This window comes from Chelon labrosus (genome assembly GCF_963514085.1).
Source record: "Chelon labrosus genome assembly, chromosome: 4".
Classification (NCBI taxonomy): Eukaryota; Metazoa; Chordata; class Actinopteri; order Mugiliformes; family Mugilidae; genus Chelon; species Chelon labrosus.
The window spans coordinates 20,508,275-20,527,778 of NC_140340.1; the positions used below are offsets into that span (position 1 = coordinate 20,508,275).

The window sequence follows — 19,504 nt, forward strand, 5'->3', positions numbered from 1 at the left end:
TGGTTTGTCTCCACAGGGCGTATATGTGTGAACAGAGACAGGGCGGAGGGAAAGAAAGGGTGCTGTCCAGGTTGAACGAAGAGGTGCAGGAGCTGGAGGAGGATCTGAAGAGGCAGACACAGATGAATGGCATCACTCTGAACAGCTGCACTACAAAGACTCTGCAACGCAGTAAGTTTGTTAAATCTATACCTGCTGGTAGGTCAACATGGATAAAAACAATACAGTATTGAAAATATTATAATACATATAAAAAATATCAGTTTTGTTGAAATTTTATGAGAAAGAAAATACATTCAACACATTTGTAGACGTCAGTGTTGCACACATCACACCTTACTAAAGAAACATAACCTTTGTATGCACCTTTAACTCCATCCCTTGTTATGTAATTATTGTGTGTTTGCTAGGTGACAGTAAGCTTGTCCAGCAACTCTGTGTGTCCGGTCACATCTCTGAACTATCCTTCCAAGTGGAGTTCCAGCTGTCTGAGGTCAAGGTGGGTCTTTTTTTTGTCAAATAATCTTAGATAAAAGATTCAGTCTTGTTTATGGAAGTCAGTCAGTTTTTTAGTGACTGACAAGCTTGTCATCTAGTTCCCGGTTTGATTTCCCCTTATCAGCCAGCTTTAGCTTTCTCTGTGCCAATCTGGAATGTCCAAAAAATGTTAAAGAAAGGAAGCTGGACTCGTGTAATCTCTCTACTCTACAAGTCCAGTTGCCTTTCTTAAATGTTGAGAGTCTTCACAGACAAATAGTTGGGAAAGCTAAAATTCCAGCAATCAGGACTTTAGCAAAAACTTAGTCTTACACTATATATTTCAAAGTATTAAACTGAGCTGAGCTGTGTACACGATTTAAGAGATTATTGTTGGTTCTAGACCCATGTAAATGAAAAGTAATCAAAGCAAAGACTTTTGTGGAGTGTTTGTCACAGAAGGGGTGCTGAGTCTAGCCAGCAGAGGGGGACAGAGAGCCATATTCATTGGTTGACTGATCAGGCATCACGTGTGACATTCGTATTTTAACTGCTGGCTAAGAATTCAAAACACATTTGAAGGAACTTTATTAGTCAGACATCAGACCAAACAATGTAAACAACCTCGGTGGAAAAACAGCGTATGGTTCTATTGGGCACAATCATTGGCAGCAACCCTGGCAAGAATAGCAGAAAGGAACAGTTTGGGTTTAATAAAGACAATTATTACTGTTTTATGCTCTGCTCATTTGTCATTATTTAGATTTTGCACCTGATCATATTTAAAGTGTCACAGTTGACTGCTTAAGTTGATTTTTTTCAAAAACTTGTTGTATTGTGGACTGCATGCTCGTAGGCCTGACCTGATAATTGATACCTTCATTAGTCAGTGTATATGCTAACCCAAAATGCTCTCTCTAGTGCAGACTGTTTAATGATAAATTATATGAAATAATGTGTTTTTTATCTACTGAGTAACTGATGGTGTGTTTATTCTGCAGGAAGATCAGAAATCTGAGAGAACAATTAGTGATCTGAACGTGGTGCTGGACTCCAATGACTTGCAGAACCTCAGCAACTTCGTGTCTCGGTAAGAATTAATATTGTAGATTGACGTGAAATCAGTAATTTTATCTCTAAAATGAACATTTTTTTCCAACACTAAACCTTTTCCAGAGTGATCAGCCTGTAGGAGATGATCGTTTAGATACAGTTTTTTTGTAAAGCTCACAATATACCGTCTATCAATCAACAATGTACATAAACTTTGTTCTGAACTACTACAGTTAAGTAGTATGTGTAGTGAAAAGCCTTCAATCAGAGAGGTAGGAGATGTGAAAATCATTCAAATATAGAGGTAATGCCTATTATGCCTATTTGTGAACAGACATTTCTGAAAGACATCTATGGTGTTGCGTTTGGCTGTACACATTAAACGTGACAGAAATAAATAAAAGTCTAATAGGCTGTCACTTGCTCACCTGGTAAATCACTGTGGTCAGTTTGTATCATATATGTTGTGTCATATTAAATATTGAATATTATTTTTCCTGTCTGTTCAGTTTGCTTTAAGTGTTTATTGAAGTAGATGAAGATATCCATTAGCAGTCGTTTGTCATCCAGCTCAAAGTCCTCACTCGCACATCAGCTCATTTTCAGTCCGCCTGCTTTATACTCACAAACAACAAACCTATCTTAAGATGGACATTTGGCCTTCTCAAGCACAGGTGTAACTCATTACATTCATAATGGTTGGATTCCATTTTGGTGTGCTAGCATACTGGCACACCTAACTGTAAATGGAGCAGAGCCATTATTAATATGGGTTACACCTGTTCTTCTCCCGCTGTGACTGTATCTGAGCTGAGTCGGGTCTTATTAGGTTTGGAGCTTTAGTCACTCTTTAATTCCATACCAGGTGCTTTTTACACGGCAGAATAAAACGTTAATTGCTATCAAAGCCAGTGGGATGCAAATTATAATTTGCCTCAGAATCAACCTGGATTTTTGAACAGTCTTAAAGTAGTGTTTGCCCTTGGCGTCCTCTATCAGCTGCCCAGTGTTGGAAAAACAATTTTCTTTCACTGTGGTCCGGTGAGATCATTGGTTTTAATTATTTATGTATTTTTCAGAAACAGTCCATATTTATTAAAATAGCTAAATAAGGGGCAGAGTTTGTCAGAAACCTATTTTGTTTTATGGTCTGTGAAGATTTTCAGTCAACCAGGTCAGGACATATCTTAAAGAAAGCTAAAACCAAAGGCAACTAGACTCGTTGAGTTTTCTTGAAGATGTTTCGTCCAAGTAGTTTCTTTATTTCTTAAATGACTGGTGGGAGTTTAGGTTTTGATTTGAAACATCTCTGTGTGGAGTTTGCATGTTCTCCCTGTGTCTGCGTGGGTTCTCTCCGGGTACTCCGGCTTCCTCCACCGTCCAAAGACATGCTCATGAGGTTAATTGGTGATTCTAAATTGGCCGTAGGTGTGTGTGTGTGTGAGTGTGAATGGTTGTCTGTCTCTCTGTGTTAGCCCTGCGATAGACTGGCGACTTGTCCAGGGTGTACCCCGCCTCTCGCCCGATGACAGCTGGGATAGGCTCCAGTAGACCCCCGCGACCCTTAACAGGAATAAGCGGGTACAGAAGATGAATGAATGAATGAATGAATGAACATCTCTGGATGGCGCCCACCTGAAACTCTCATGACTAGGGTTTGTTGACTACCAGCTACTTACCTGTAATTGGAGGCATTTGATTAGCTTCTTTTAAAACATTTTCTTGTATATTGTCACCTTGAATTCTCTAAAATGCTTTGTCAACCTACTGCATTATTGTTATACGCTCATTTAACTAGATTATTGTTGTTCTCTTTATCATGCAATGTACAGGAATTTAGTGTTCTGTGATGATGCTGATATCAAGCATGTGAGAAGTAGTTCAAATCCCAACCAGTGCTAACAGCTTGCATCAGTGACATACAGACAGTGTTTCTTAATTACTTTCGAGCTTTCTTATGACAGCTCTGTATTGATATGTCTCACTGTAATTATAAGCAGTTAGTTATAGGTCTGATAAAGTAAAACTCAAAATGAAACATGTGCCCCTCTTCCATTATCATCCATTAAACAGATTAACTTATTTTAGTTGTTTTATTTGTCTTTAAGGGCTCTTTTGTGCATCAAAAAGTACAATTAAAACGTTTTAAGCACATTCCAGGAGAGAATCTCATTAATTGCTTCACTATGTTGATACCACTAGTAGTCTTAACTTGTGTCAGCTCTGATTATTAAAAGAAAAAAAAAAACCTTCTGATAATACAAACCACATTTTTTTAGTGTTTTGTCATGCAGCAAAGCCCCGTAGGACCAAAGTGATGCTCCCTCTGTTGTGGAATATAAATTAAATGTGGGTGTGTTTATATGCCCAGGTGCATTTTCTGTCCCCTTAGTCACAATCTGCCAGAAAGCATCTGGTCTGTTAGTGGATCTGAAACACAGAGCAGGAGTCTGATTTGCTCTATATCTGAGGCCAAACCACATCTGGATTGTATGGCCCAGTCTGAAGAATCTGGCAAACAACACATGGAAAAATACTGAAGATAATGATTCAACACACTGCTGCCTTGTCAGAGGCTGTGTGTGTGTGTGTGTGTGTGTGTGTGTGTGTGTGTGAAAGAGATGGAGAGCGAGAGAGTCAGTTTTACAGGTCTAAATCAGCCTGATAATCTTTGTTAAAGCGATCTGGTCTGAACTGTTAAAGATAAATGCTGACACTAAGAGTTTTACTGGTTATATATTTTCAGCAGACGTGCGTTGTATCCACACCTGTCCTCCTGTATCCCTAAAGAGGTTTTTTTTAACTGTGAGAGCTTGAAGGAACACAGTGCTGCTCTGTGGCCACCCATGGTTTGGCAGTGCTCACAGTCCAATACAGATTTTCTATTGTTACACATGTAAGGTCAATGAAAAATTCTTGGAAGCCTTAAAGGAGGCTTCAGGTCACATTTTTTGATTAATGATATTAATGAATGAGTCATTGCCAGACCTGTAGACGGCTATTATCAGCCAGATGTCGTGTCTGGAGCATGTTTTGACATTAATGGTATCCTTGCCTGCAGATTAAAATCTATCTTTTTAATTTTGTTTTTAATATCTTCATGTGTTCGTTAAACTATGATTTACAGGCACAACCTGCCCCTATAAATCACCTGTGTTAGATTTTCATTTGTTCTGTGTGATACCGTAGCCTTTTACTCATTCATAGTCAGTGTTAAAGAACATTCAAAACCATGATATTCCCAGGAAAATTTTGAATTTGTAAGTAAATTAGTAGGAATTTTGTAATTTACTATCAAGGTCGTGCCAGCTTATGGACAGTTGTTTGTCACTGTATGACTATTTTTAAGTGTCTGTTGTAGATGCACTTTGTCCTATAACTAGTTGGAGCCCTGTGGCCTGCTTCCCTGCCTATTTAGCATGTTGAGTTGGTAGAAGAACAATTTGGATGGACAGATCACTCTAAATGGCTGTTTGGCTTAGAGAACGAGGGCACGAGAGGAGAAACGGAAGTGACGAAAGCGATTAAGTTCAAAGGACACACTTCAGGAGAGGCCAGCTCTTCCTAGCTTCCGAGCCTCCCAGCTAATAGTAACTATTCCAGTTCTCCTTGTAAATGTGAAATACAGACTACTGCTACCTGCTGGTATGAAGAGTTATTACCTTTCACAGATGTAGAACGTATGTACCAGCTGTCAGATGGCTGTTTTTTGGCATTTTCAAGTGCAACTTTTTATGGTTAAGACATGGATTGGGCACAGAAACATAACCTGGTAGACAGAACTGAAGAAGCTACTCGGATTAGTGGTAAAAAAAAAAATAATCTCCAAGTCCATTTGCCTTTCTTAAATGCTTTTTGGATAACCAGGTAGAAACTGGTTGGTAACATTTATTGCGTCTGTCTACCAATGTTCCACTGCACCATATTATACTTTATTTGTAAATATAAATATAAGCATCCATTATGGTTGTTAAACTGACTGATATTGTTCTGCAGAAAAATATGAAATAGATTGAATGCATTAAAGTACTTAAAATGGCACATTTTTCTTTAGTACAAATTGCAGATTAGTCCAGAATATAGGAATATCATTTTACGAGATTAATTTCAGGGTACAACATATTTCCTACTTTACTGTAAAGTCTGTGAAGTTTGTACCTCGGATTCTTCAAGTATCCACTTAATACATGTGTGTACCAAATACTGGACCAAGATTGTCTTTACTATTTGTTATCTCACGGAGCAGGATTGTCGGCCCTATCAGATGTTCAGTAAGCACAGAGGAAACCTAAACTTTCACTGGTGGAAGTGAAAGCATTCATCTAGTGTCAGATTCCATGTATACATAATTCTACACAGTCAAACATCAAACTGCAGGAAAAAAGAAAAAAACATATTTGGAACAGATTTGGACCTTAAGGCGTTGGCAAAAAGATGTAACGGTAAATATGGTTTAAATCTGCGTGTCTGCGATCACTGACTTTAAATGTCAATACAACTAAAGATTTATTTGGCACTGAGATTGGCTTGATTAACAGGAAACGGTTATGAGCTGTAGTTTAATCACTATTACAAATTGTCATCATTTTCACACAGAAACTGCTTTTTAAAAATGAAAAACAACTCGGTGCTCATCAGTGGAACAGCTGAAAGCTCTTGTATCCCAACAGTCACTAAGTAATGTGGACACATTTTTGATGCATTGCGTTTAAAGGTTGACTGGATTATGTCAAACAATCTTATTTATGAGTCTCTGCCATTGAAATACAGTGCTGCTCTTGTCATGTGGGAATCCAAGTTAGCTGCTCTGTGAAGCATTTTGACTCCCAGCCTTCAGCTGATGAAACACTGATCCAGGCTGTTGGGTTGCTCAAGTACAGTTTGTGTTTCATGGTCCAAGCCAGTCTGATAGTGTTAGTCCAAACTGTGCTGAGGTCACAAGAGCAGCAGGAGATGTGTATCGGCTCCAAGGCTAAAAGGCAGATCTGTTTTCAAGACAGTTGTTGCTTTAAATACGTGGCAACTCCAGCAGTCCTGTATATACATGTATTTTGGACAGTGTACTTAATGGGAACGTGATCTGAAACTGATTTTGTGGGAAAGGCTGCAACATGTGGTTATTTGGAGAACATGTTGTCATCAAAGTCAACCCTAACCCTCCCTTAGTCATGCATGTAACAATGACATTTTATGATGACAAGTGTGGATGAGTTGGAGGCAGCAGCGTTTTCTCTTGTAAGTCGCCTTATGTCGACTCATTAATCAACTTAGTTTTTTAAAAGACGTGACAGACATTAAGTTAACTGTTCCTGGAAACCACAGCTCCTGTATTGCCTGAGGTCAACATTGGTAAATATGTTGACTGGTTAGAGGTGTTTATTAGGCAAAAGGTTCAGGTCTCCTGACGACCATCGAGGTAATCTATTAATTTGGTCAGTATTTCATATCTTTTTTCATCCTGTTGGTCTTAAAGGGATGTTGATCAGGGTCGTGTGTTTGAAATTCAAAGTGTCGTTAGAAAGTATGAAAAAAATAGATGTGTATGTTTAGGTGATATAACTGCATATTGACTGCCAGACATTGTTTATGGTGCAGACCAAAATGTTTTTGCAAGGCAGACTATCCAAAATGGTCAAATATTCTATGCTGTTTGTATAATTTCAGCTTTTTCCACTGTTTAGTGAAAACAAGTTTTATTGCTTCTTTGGGATGGTAAACCGAAAGCCACCACTTAAAGTTTCCGAATCCACACTTCTCATTAGAATTGCTACATGATAAGGTTGTTGCCTTTGCAAACGATGTAGTTTAATTAGTTATCCTGAGGATTTAATCTATATCATTCAGAGTTCAATATAATATCATCCAAGGGGTCAGTCTGTCTCACTCTGTCTTTTTGGTACTCCTCCATTATATGGCAGGGCGCTGCAGTATTTCCATCAGCTCTGTGTGGAATAACAGTCATCTGGAAACTTAACCCGGCTGCCGTCTAGCCCTGGGCCCCCATGGAAAACTCTGGAAATCCTGTAACAGAATTTCTCAGGCTCACTTAGACAGAGCAAACCAGACCAAAACAAATGATTTTTATCATTGTGATAACTTTCTCTATTTGAGGAAGCAAATGTTTTGTGACCTGTGTCTTAAATATTTTGATGTGTGTGTGGTTCTGAAGGAACTTGTTTTTTGTGTGAATGGGAGAACATTTGAAGAAACAACAAAGTTATGCTTTTGGACACATATCTTGTCAATTCATTACAACATAATAATGTCTGTAATGTTGGAATAATAAATGTATGACATTTCAGGTGTTCAGGTGTGAGTGTGAGTGTGAACGGTTGTCTGTCTCTCTGTGTTAGCCCTACGATAGACTGGCGACCTGGCCGGGGTGTACCCTGCCTCTCGCCCGATGACAGCTGGGATAGGCTCCAGCAGACCCCGCGACCCTTCACAGGAACAAGCAGTTACAGAAGATGAATGAATGAATGAATATGTATTCAAACTGACCTTTCTGCAGTGAAGACTGCCTGCCTTTGTTAATAATAATAATAATAATAATAATAATAATAACTGATACTGTATTGATCCCACAAGGGGAAATGATCTCTCTGCATTTTGACCCATCCAGTCGTTCACAATAGTGTGAACAGTCGGAGCAGTGGGCTGCAGCCTCTCAGGACCGCGCCCGGGGAGCAATTTGGGGGTTAGATGCTTGCTCAGGGCACCTCAGCCATGTCCAAGCTGCACCTCTAACCACTACTCTCCCCCCCCCCAAACCCAACCTGGAGTTTGTATTAAAATACAGATCGCATAATTTAATAACAAACACCTCGCTTACATAAATTGTGGTTTATGATGTTGAGTGGAAAGCAAATTCTGGATTGCAACATATCCTCTTTTTCTGAAGGTTGTTTGAAGTGCATCCAAAACAAATGGATTGTCAAGACGGGATATATATCCTACTAAACATCAGCAGTAATCGCTGCACACATCAAGTTTTTTTTAGGCCATAGTGGAGACCTGATGGTTCTTAATGTTAGTCTTTGTTTTGAAATCCTAAATAAACATTTATCCAAATCCATGATTAAGACCAGTAATACTAGCAATGGGCAGAAGAGAAACAAGCAAAAGGTGGTAGAGACACACAACATGCAACATAGGTCTTCAAATACAATAAAACCATTGATATTAAAATTGTGTGTAACCATGTGCCTTCTGACATACTTAAACAAACTGTATTAATGATGTGGGCAATGTAATTTCAGGGTGGAGGAGAGCAGGGATCTTCTGCTGTTCTTTAGGACTCTGAGGAGTTTCTCAAACAGATGTGAGGACCGCTGCAGAACCTTCCAGCACTTCCAAGTGAGTTAAGACAAAATGGTTTTCAGTCTGACAGACTCGCCCTCATACTCCTGCTTTTATAAAGGTGGTGATGCTGGATTTAGCCAGCTCGGCCTTTTTGTCCAGTGCAATGCTATTGATGACACTAATTCATAAACCATGTCTTTGTTGAAGCATCCCGAGCCTAATGAGATCACCACAGCTTTCTTTAATTGTTTGTGTCTGAGTTCACAAACATGAGGGAACATTTTGGCTTGTTGCTTAATGATATCTTTGTATCGTTTGGGGCGATAGTAAGCTTCAGTCCGTCCTGAATTCCTTCACTGGGGAGACCAGATGGTCGGTCAGTCAGTCAGCGTGAGGACAGACAGACCTACTATGGCGGCTTCAGGTTGGATTTAATCTTTAACCTCTGCTGGGTTTCACCCTCATCCATCAGTAGAGGCGTCTTGTTGTTGTGTCCAACTAGAGGTCAAAGGGTGAAAGGTCTGGATTTCTCTTTGTGGCCCACAGTGGACTAGCTTCAGGTTTTATATTTCAGAATGGCACTATAATTTTGCTGTGCTTTTCCCACTGTCCTACTCATATGTGTTCTGGTTAAATATTGACAACATTTTGGAAACATTTACGTTGAACCCAAACTTGGGTAATAGAGCAGAAAGAAACTGTAGAAACTGACTAGCTCAATGGATATAGATGATTTCATTTAAAGTGCTAGTCGTCTTTGTATGTGGTCTTTCCTGGTATGCAATAAACAAAGGTTATCTTTGTAAAGTTACAAGGTGGTCGTCAACTCTTGTCAACCTCAACGATGCGTAAATGCCTCTTTATACAGAGACTGATGTTTGTAAACTGCTCAGATTTGGAGTGATGAAAGAATAGGGAATAAAGGCTATTGCAGTAGGTGTGAATTACTGTGGGTATGGTAAACATCAGCGTGTGACTTAACTGAAGAGGTAGCAGTAAAATATCAAACAGTACATTAAACTGCAGAAGCAATATGGAACCAATTCTGTTTACTTGGAGAATGTGAAGTTCTGCCAAGTTGGCTGGGCTCAGAGGATTAACCCACATTTTCCATACTGGCCCATGAGCTCCAAACTCCTATTTTGCTTTCCTTGCATTTTCTTTCAGTGTTGCTGTGGAAAAATGTCATTCCCATTGTAACTATTCTGCTGTAATGTCTTCCATGTTTTAATGACAGGCAGACACAACATGTACTTAGATGAATAAACATATAAAAATGAAAAACTCAAGAGCTTGCATACAGTCCAGACCAGAAATTGTAGACCATGGCATTCACTGCTTCAAAGGACAGCAGATGATGACTGGCTACATACAATCACAAAACCACAGACATTTATGAGCATGTGGCCAGTCACTGATTGGCGTCTCCGCATGGCGGACACATTGGTGCAGATGTCCTTGCACGCAGATTCACAAACATACATACACAATAGTTAGCAATGGAGAAATGTGAAATGCAGTTAGTGTTTTTTTATGCTAGCAGTGTTGGTCAAAGGTACAACAGTTTCAGTGCCTATAAATTTGGCTATATTAGACTATTCTAACAAGGATTCCAAACCCATCTTAATTAAAAAAAGTTTAACTTTATTAAAATATCTTCAAACATAGCCATGTCACATACGCATCTTCCTGTACACCACTGTCTTATTCACATCAGTAATAACATCTTAAGTGATTTTTATTACTGGAAGGGAAGAGTAAGGTACAAAAGCATGACATTGTAAATGTAGACAAAAGCAAGAGGAGTTACTTTCACATTACTATAGCTCATAGATACATTGTTCCCCAGTTCACTTCAACTGGAGTCTATAAATTAAAAAAAGTGTATCTAAGTCACAAAATACTTCAGAAAGCATTGCCATCGTCCTTATAGAAAAGCGTTTTAATGGAATTATTGATCCACACAATGGCAGAGCTTAGTCCTCTTTTCACTTAATAAGAAAATGATTAACTGACCATTATCCTTTCAAGAAGATCTAATGTTGGTCTAATGTTTTATCAATGCTTACTTAACATTGAGTCAGCTGGGATGTATTTGACAAGCAAGACGTCTCAGAGAAACTTACAGTTAATGTAAGTTGAAATGTTAATGCTCACGGGATTGTGTGCTGTTAAACTTTGACATTTTCTAGTTGATGTAAATATAACTAATGATTAACATTTTGGTGTAAAATATATTTTTGTATGACTGAAATTACTTCAATCCTGCTTGGCCTGTTCAACGTATTTAAAAACATTCCCTACTAATCATAATCCCAGGCTTGAGCTTCCTTTGAATGCCTCGTTGGACATGTCGCCTCTACTTTAAACTCTGGCTAAGTTCAAATGTTTAACTGACTAAGATTGTCTGTGCTTCATTGCAAACTGCTATCAGTTCATCAGGCTTGTTGCTACGGTACTTGGTAATTATGCATTGGATTAAACTGACATGAACAGATGTCATGTACAGCTGACAGTTTCACTAAATAAAGACAACTAAGGGGCAGCTCATCAGGAGGAGGTCCTTGAAGGGATAGGATTTTCTTAAACTAATATTTTAAAACACTGATATGTGAGACAAAGCTCTGTTTTAAAAATATATAATCTTAAAATGAAAGCTTTTAGTAGGACAGCTTACTAGTTTAGATGAGCAAAATCTGCAAACCCATCAATAGCAATATCTTGGATTAAAAAAAAAAGTTCTTTACTTTGCGTATTGTAATAAAATGCTTCCATTTTACATTTCATTTGACAAATATTGTGAATATGTTGGGCTGTTGTTAAAAACTAGTAGATACAAACAACCCTGCTGACTTGTGCTGGTTTGTGTTGGTTCAATGTCACAAACCTTTTTGTGTAGGTTTATTGATTCAGGTAGTAGGACGTCGGGTCAAAGTGAAACAATAAATTGGACTGCCGACAATAAAAGAGTCAATGTCTCAGTATGCCTTAAACAGTCTCTGTGGAATTGAAGGCTGTGACAATTCTTATAAATTGTCCAAAATGGACAATCTGCCAACCATTTCCACTTAGTGTGGTGAATGGCTATGTGTGTGTGAAACACTTTCTGAAAGTGTGTTTGAATCCCTATTTGTAGACTACCACAACAAAGAGATGCAGCTGGATGCAGCCAAGAAGTCATGACTGCAGGCTTCTCAGTCCATCTTTCAGTCAGGACATTACGGGCAGAAACACAGATTTTAAAACTGGTTGTACTGGTTAGTAAGTACTAACTTGAAATGCCTAGTGCTCCTAAGCGGTCAGTAGCCCCTGGATGAGTTGAGAAAAGCCTTCAATTCCGCACAACCAGTCCATTAATTGGTTTCATTTTGACCTGACAGTGATGCAAGCTGTTTGTAGGTTTTCTGAAATAAAAACATTGACACCTGTGGGGCCAGCTCCTCAAAATCCAGAACATCATGGTATATCCCAGCACATGTTGTGGGAAAACTGCTCCATCAGCAACAAAGGGGCTACAGTAAAGTATCTGCCTTCTCAGCGGTACTGTCCGACAGGCAGTACTTTCATACAGGTGAAGCTGTCGGGGTACTTGGACAACACCACTGGATTACCATCCATACGGACCTCACTGAGCTTTGGTCGTAGATAGTAGGTGTCATTGGACCTGCAGAAGGTGTCTATGTTGACATCCGTGATGTTGTTATTCTGGAAAAAATGCAAAGATGTTGAGACAGTAACAAATGACAAACCTAATCATGAACACAGCATTATGTACAACAATTGGACGGTATGTTAGGGTTAGGGTTCATGTTTATTAGTATAAGATGGAAACCTGTAGATGTAAGATCCGAACACTCTCTGGGATGTGTGGAACAGCTTCCAGCTGATTGTCGGAGAGGAACAGGTTGGCCAGCTTGGTAAGTTTCTGTTGTGGGGAGAAACATTTCACCACAGTGACACAGTAGAGTTAAATTGTCAGTTTTTTGTGATGAAAGTGAGGTGTTCTTGTAAATATACACAAAGTGTCCATTATTATAGTCCCCACATAGTTTCAAAGAAATATACTTTGGTATCAGGAAAGACGTGACTTTCAGTTAAATTGATCACGTTGTGAGATGAAAAGATTTAAATTAACTTAATCTCTGTGCATTAGATATGAGTGTCGCATACTGTGTCATGATGTACAGTAACTTGAAGAGTGCATTATCTTAAGATATGTTGTACAATATTTTCAATTTACAAGGTTCGCTGTCAGTTTGGCCATTTCATTAAAGTCTTCATCTTTTGACTCTTTTTTCTTATCAGATCACTCTTAACAATAGATGAATACTTTTGCTGATTATTAGTTAATGCCTTGATTTGCCCCTGTCTCCATTGTTTATGCTAGTTTGGACTAATGGTAGAGTTACTGTTTATGATGTTACCTTGAAAGCGTTAGCCTTGACACCCTTGGTTTTGAGGAGGTTGTGGTTGGCGTTGAAGGATATGAGCTTGGAAGGGAGCATAGGAAGTTTGACCAGTCTATTTTCAGCAAGAGACAATTCCTCCAGCAGCGTTAGCTTGGAAAATGCCCCGTCTTCAATCTCTGAGATCATGTTGCCTGTCAGGTCAATTCTCTTCAGAGTCACTGTTCACAGATGTGGGGGAATGCAGACACATTGATCATATGTTAAATTTACACAGTTTAGTAACTTATCCTTATGATTGTAGTCTTTCAGGATGTTACACACATCGTCAAGTAATGATCATCAACCACCTTGTCTCTCCCTAAGTGTAGGCATTGTGGAAAAGTTTAAAAAGAGGCTCTCCAGTGATTTTTGTTTTTACTTCCATGAAATTTAAAATTCTCTGCAGCAGAGCCTGGAATGTCCCAAGCTTTTTGGACATCAAAGAATGTTAAGTTCTACTTCTTCTATAAAGCAGCTTCATCGTATCTTTTCATTAGAGCCTACCTGGGAAATACACAGATCAATTCACATCAGTTATTTTTAAGACTGTGTACAAGTCAACTCATTGTTAAATCCTTCACTAGTCCCTACTATTTGATAAATACTCAGCAGTGAGCAGTAATCTGATATACTCTGACTACTATTTGACAATTTATGTTTTGTTGAAGTGCACAAATATAGTGCACTCTATATTAAGGAACTGAGGGGATCCAGCTCATGATAAATTAACCTTGACATCCCAAAACTGATTTTCACCTGTAAAAGTATTGGACTACCCCTTATTACTGACTACTACAGTATACAGTGACTTTCTCAAAATAAAAGATCACATATCATAAATAAATATTTTCAGTCAGTAAGTCTCAAAGAACCAAACTAATATTCCTACAAAAGCACTGGCTGAAAGCTTTCAGTCTTTGACCACTTGACTTTGCTGAGAAATCGGCAGGTTCTGAATTAGTGACAATCTCAATCAGACTTACCAACGTCTGCAAAATCTTTGGAGCTGATCTTTTTGATCTTGTTGAAGCGGGCATACAGATAGGAGGTTTCTTTAGGCAGCGTGGGAACCACGGTCATGTCTGGTGTGACCTCCTCACAGTACACTGAGCCAGTCAGACACACACACAGCAGGCAGGTGGGAAGGTCTGCAACACAGAGTTACCACATGAAAAGAGTTGTGGGCGGGTTGAGTTTGACCATGGCTGCAATGTCTGAATCCCAAGCTGACATCTTCAGATGTATTGATATGTCTGACCAATAAAACCAATAAAACCCCCAAGATGTTCCTTTTATGTTACAAAAGTCCTCATCCAAGAATCCAAAAAATTGTTCTTTTGGTATAGAAAGATGATTTAAAGAATATATTGATTTGCAAGGGTTAGTAGATAAATATTAAATTATTTTATTTATTTCCCAAAAGCCCTACACTTGAATGTACTGGATGAATAAATCTGACCTGAATTAGTGTTAGGATGCTAGAATGATTAGCTTACACTTTCAAGTTTTCTATTTGCTGCAAATTGGACAATTAAAAAGAAAAAAGAAGATTATGGAAATTCCTGTCTACTTTATTATTGTTGCTGTTATTTATGTGAAGGACTGTGTTTAAGAACAGGATAGCAGCACTGGGCACGAGTTCCCTGAAACCTACAAACCTGACCTTTGAAATACTCATCAATTTTGTTGTTCTAGATAGTATAAACCACACTGACGTGTAGTTGTCTGGCTCAGCATTTAAGAAATTACCACTCAGGTTTTTGTACTTGCCGTTTGACAACATGTGCTCCTAGGTTCAAGCCCTACACTACCCTGTCTATCTTGTTCTCTGAAGTTTGTCTTTTAACTTCCTTTCTCATTTGACATTCAAACCACAAACAGATTGAGTCAAAACAAATCCAAAGCAGTTTTAAACTTCTCCTGTAAACTAGAATAGATTTTGTCTGTGACTAGTTGGAACTGAGAACATTTTGCTCTTACCGGAGACGTCTCCTCCATCTGTGGCTGGGCTGTCATCAGCTTCGTCCTCCAGAGGCAGCGCCCTCTGCGGGAGAAAAGATGGCTTGTTCATATACCGGCCAGCTTATTGGACGGAGCAAAACACTGACACTACCAGAGTAAGGAATGCAGCTTTGGTAAATATGCTTGTAGTGTGTTTTGGCTCAGCCTGGAGTCAGATTACTAACACTGACTTTAAGACGTCAATACAAAACTGATTTTCAGCCAGTTAGAAAAAGTGGTCGAGTAATTAGCTTGGACAGTTTACAGCCACCCTTGTGTGGACTGGGATAAACCCACTGTTTGCTTTGTTGAAGGTTGCTATCAGTGTTAAGACTTCATTGTAACTGAATATGTGATGTTATTCGTTGGAGAACAAGAGTTTAAGTCTGTTAGGATTCCTGTTGGGGCTAATAAACTATGGCTGAGTGGACATTCAGACTGTAAACACCACTGCGGTCTGTACTAGTAGGGGTAAGATGGGTTATGGTCCAGGAGGTTCACTCACAGTAACAGATCCATGAGTTAAAATATTTATCAACTCTGACACACTGTATAACAGTTTATAACACCATGAGCCAAATATTTTTGACTCTGGTAAGCTGTCAAAGGTGGATACTAGTATTGCACCATCTATATTAAAAGACGCATATCAGGAATGGATGATTAGATTTATTTGATTGGCCAGTCCATCGTGTTGTTGGATGATGTTTCATTGGGTTCCACAAAAGTTTTGCCAGGTTCAGCTTTTGGCAGCAGTTGTTGCATCTCGTCTATCTCTGTGCCAACACACTACTAACTGCTGGCTGAGCAGAATTAACTGCTGCAGTGTGCTTAATCCTAGTTTTCAGTGAGATTTAGTGCTATAAATATTATTTGTTTTTTTGATTGAACCTGTTCTTCCTTGTATATGAGTTGTTTTGTATTGGTCATCATACCTGGTCCATACATTATTTCTGAAGTCTCTTTTTACTTGAAGTGACCAATGACCAGGCGTTGATCTTGTCATGTGGAAGCCGGGTTGCCATAAAGATTATGTGTCCACATAAACAGTACGTTGAGGGTTAACACACATTAACAGTATTTACAGGTGCTTATTATAAAGCATGAAGCTGACCTTCTGGCATCAGGAAGTGCGTCTTGTTGTTTCTGCTCAACAACATGAAAATATCAAAAAAGTTTGTGTGACCATTTACTTTTCTGGTCCAGTATGTCATCTTTTGTGTCATTTCCATGTACATCCTTACAGGGGTTTAGGCAGATGACAAGATGAATGTCACGTTGACCCCTCCAGCTGTGCAGATGCAGAAATCATAAGTTGGCCTTTAGCCCGTGATCTCAGGAACCTTTGGATGTGGTGACACATTCCATCATTTGCCCTGAACACACCTTCCGGCATATTAAAGTCTTTAAACTTTCATCTGCATCTGTCAATGCTGTTGAAGCAAAAGTTTTCTCTGCAAACGTCCAGTCTGAGAGAAGGGGCCTGCAGTGCTTCTATTAAACTAACTACTAAGTCGGAATCCTGCCTCACTACTGGTCTAATGTTTTGTTAGTTTATCTTCCATCATCAAGGCCTGCATTCTCTTCTCTTGAGTGGCTGCACCCAGGCAAAGTGTCCTTAAGTAAAATACCAAACCCAACCCTCCTGGGTCTCAAACAGACCTAAGCCAAATGAAGGAGACAAAACTTTGCACATTGCAGATTAAAAGTTTAGCTTCATAAACCTAGCATAAATAGGTAGTTGTGGCATTTCAGAAGGTATGGGTCCCATCTCTGAAGGGTCTGGCACTGATGAAATTTTATATAAAAAACAGCTGGTCCCAGATGAAGTTCATTAAAACTGAAGTTACTTTCCATAGCCGTGTAGTCTCAGCCTTCCTTCCTTCTCACTATGTGGATTGTTTGTGGGGTTTTCTCTTTCTTCAAGTGTTTCCCGAAGGACAAATCAGACCAGAGTTTGGTTTTGGTTCATCCAAATATTTCTTGAAGGGGTTAGTGTGGTTAGTTGACGGTTATTGTGGTGGATTCAGGCCAGAGTTGGTCTGGTCTAACACAGCACAGGAAGAGGGTGTGTGTGTTTTGTGCAGTATGTGTATGTTGGAACTGAATGAATTATTGTTGGCTAGAGGATGAGGGCAGTGAAATGAAGTATTGACAGGTTTTGTTGTTACCAACTCTGAGGAAGTAGATTAAAGTATTAAAGTAGATTGTGGCCAGATAGTTGAGTTTGTATATTGTCAGCTATTCTGCAAACTATTCCTCCTCTTTGGTTAAAAATTATTTGCATTGTATCCCATGTTTCATCTGTTTTTTTTAATGCTCTATTTTCATAGATCAACATAAAAACATATAAAATATTCTGATCTGAGCAAAACCTTGACAGTGTATATCTGTGGTTACATTTACTAAACTAAGAGAGGAAAGTTTGTAATTTAATGCCATGCACATGATTTTTATTAGCATTTATAAATATCTCTTTATGTTAAAAGTCACCATTATTTATCACCATTACTTAACAGGGAAAACCACAAGGGTCTTCTCAAGTAATGCTTAAAAAACTGCTGATCGAAACTGTTTACTTTCTGATATTGCACTTTAAATAAAAGTTGAGTCCCCTGCAATTTACAAAGCATTTTCTAAGAACATTGTTGATGAATCGTTTTTTGCAGAGATGTATGATGCAAATAATAAAGTTCTCACCCTTGCTCTCCTTAATTTCAAATGGTCACTGAAGTATCCATTCTGCTGGCTGCCAGGTAGAGATCCTGGAATCAGCTGTGAGTCTTGTTCAAACCTGGCCGATGCTGCCACCAGCCACGGCACCAGCACACAGGTGAATAAGAGAGCCTTCATGCTGTCCACAAAGGTGTGATGCCGACACACCAGCTCGCCTTATAGCCCGAGTTTGGGTCAGCAGCTGCTCTCGGCTACAAGCCCCTGGTTGGATGCGTCAAATGACTGTATTTAAAGGCTGAACCAGTAGCTTTCAGCAGACTCTTAACGCAGACTTTATGGAGCACAGCACTTAACCCTTTCCTGACCACCCACCATTCATCTGCTGTGCGAGAGAGAGAGAGAGAGAGAGAGAGAGAGAGAGAGCAAAGACAGGATGTACAGAGAGAGACACACACACACCAGAAAGTGACACATATGGAAAAAGACAGAGTGTAAGAGAGAATAAAGTGTCTATTTTTCTCCTAAATGTCCCCTTAAGGTGTACAGGGAAAAATGTGTGCAGCTAAAATTGCAGAGAAAGCAGAAAAGCTGAAAGTTGACAACCAAAGTGTGAGTGTGTTTTGTCAGGAGGAATGTCTGTGGTCTCTGCCCGGTCACTCAGTAATGACTTATAATAACCAACCTATCTTTCATTAGGCTCTATGAGTGTTTTTCTTCTTCTCTTTTGGCTCTGCTTTCCTCTTGGCTGATGGTCAGACAATTCATTTAGTAGCCATTAGAGAGACACTGATTATAGGCTAGAGTTTGCATGATTACATTGCACTGACCAATAGTCAAATTCTGTATGTGGTTCTGGACGACTCCTCAGAAAGACTGGTGTTTCAGTTAAGGGTGCTTCCATCTCCTTCAAAGTATCAACAAATAGTGAAGCTTGGTCAGAAATGGCAACACTAACATGAAGTCTGTATACACAGCTATACCTACAAACAAAACTAACCGATGTCTAATAGAATTTAGAGAAGAAAGACACTTTTTAACATTTTGTTCTTGTTCCCTCCATTGGTTGTATTATAATTCTGGAGATAATATTCAGACATTCTAGATGTAAGATTTTAATTCAAGTCCCGGTTTCTAGTCAGGGTTTCTGGGACCTGACATCAACCTGAGTATTTTCATCTTGTGAGAGAATACAATACAAATGTAGTTCATCTTTCCAGTTGTCTGTAGCTTCTTTGGAGGCACACAGTAGAATGACCCTCACAAATAAACTTTATAATAGGTTTTATTTTCATTTATTACCCATCTCTGTGCAAGATTCCTGCTACAGAGGCAGTTCTTTGTTGTGGTAATTGATGTGAAGTGATGTAAACTGCACACAGATTGTTAAATTGATTTGCGAGTTTACATTTTGTATTAACTGCCTGATTTAATGTTGTTTCATTCATTTATTCATGTGTCTTCTGTAACTGCTTGTCCTGTGAAGGGTCACAGGGGGGCTGGAGCCTATCCCACCTGTCATCGGGCGAGAGGCGGGGCACACCCCGGAC

At 39.1% G+C, this 19,504-nt stretch overlaps 2 protein-coding genes across 4 annotated transcripts in view; one reads left to right on the forward strand and one right to left on the reverse strand.

The window, feature by feature from the left end:
• The window catches only part of cenpp (centromere protein P), an 89,947-nt gene that overhangs the window by 1,017 nt on the left and 69,426 nt on the right, over nt 1-19,504 (forward strand). For all 3 annotated transcript variants that reach the window (XM_084542752.1, XM_084542754.1, XM_084542753.1), the window contains exons 3-6: nt 17-171; nt 411-499; nt 1,479-1,567; nt 8,790-8,886. In XM_084542752.1, coding sequence (XP_084398878.1) covers nt 17-171; nt 411-499; nt 1,479-1,567; nt 8,790-8,886 — 430 coding nt within the window. The remainder of the gene's footprint in view (nt 1-16; nt 172-410; nt 500-1,478; nt 1,568-8,789; nt 8,887-19,504) is intronic.
• Nucleotides 9,166-18,247, reverse strand: ogna (osteoglycin, paralog a). The gene is made up of 6 exons (XM_084542756.1): nt 17,982-18,247; nt 15,261-15,324; nt 14,264-14,428; nt 13,257-13,459; nt 12,665-12,757; nt 9,166-12,537 (listed from the first exon to the last, which is right to left on the reverse strand). Exons 1-6 carry the CDS (start codon nt 18,132-18,134, stop codon nt 12,367-12,369), a joined length of 849 nt encoding a protein of 282 aa, XP_084398882.1. The 5' UTR covers nt 18,135-18,247; the 3' UTR covers nt 9,166-12,366.

What these genes read in the sequence shown, in the direction of transcription:
- ogna (XM_084542756.1), bottom strand. Translation starts at nt 18,134, where the DNA reads ATGAAGGCTCTCTTATTCACCTGTGTGCTGGTGCCGTGGCTGGTGGCA. An exon ending in TGAAATTAAGGAGAGCAAGG is followed by an intron (nt 15,325 to 17,981) that starts GTGAGAACTTTA and finishes TTTCTCCCGCAG; the next exon opens with AGGGCGCTGCCTCTGGAGGA. An exon ending in TTCGGATCTTACATCTACAG is followed by an intron (nt 12,538 to 12,664) that starts GTTTCCATCTTA and finishes CATTTTTTCCAG; the next exon opens with AATAACAACATCACGGATGT.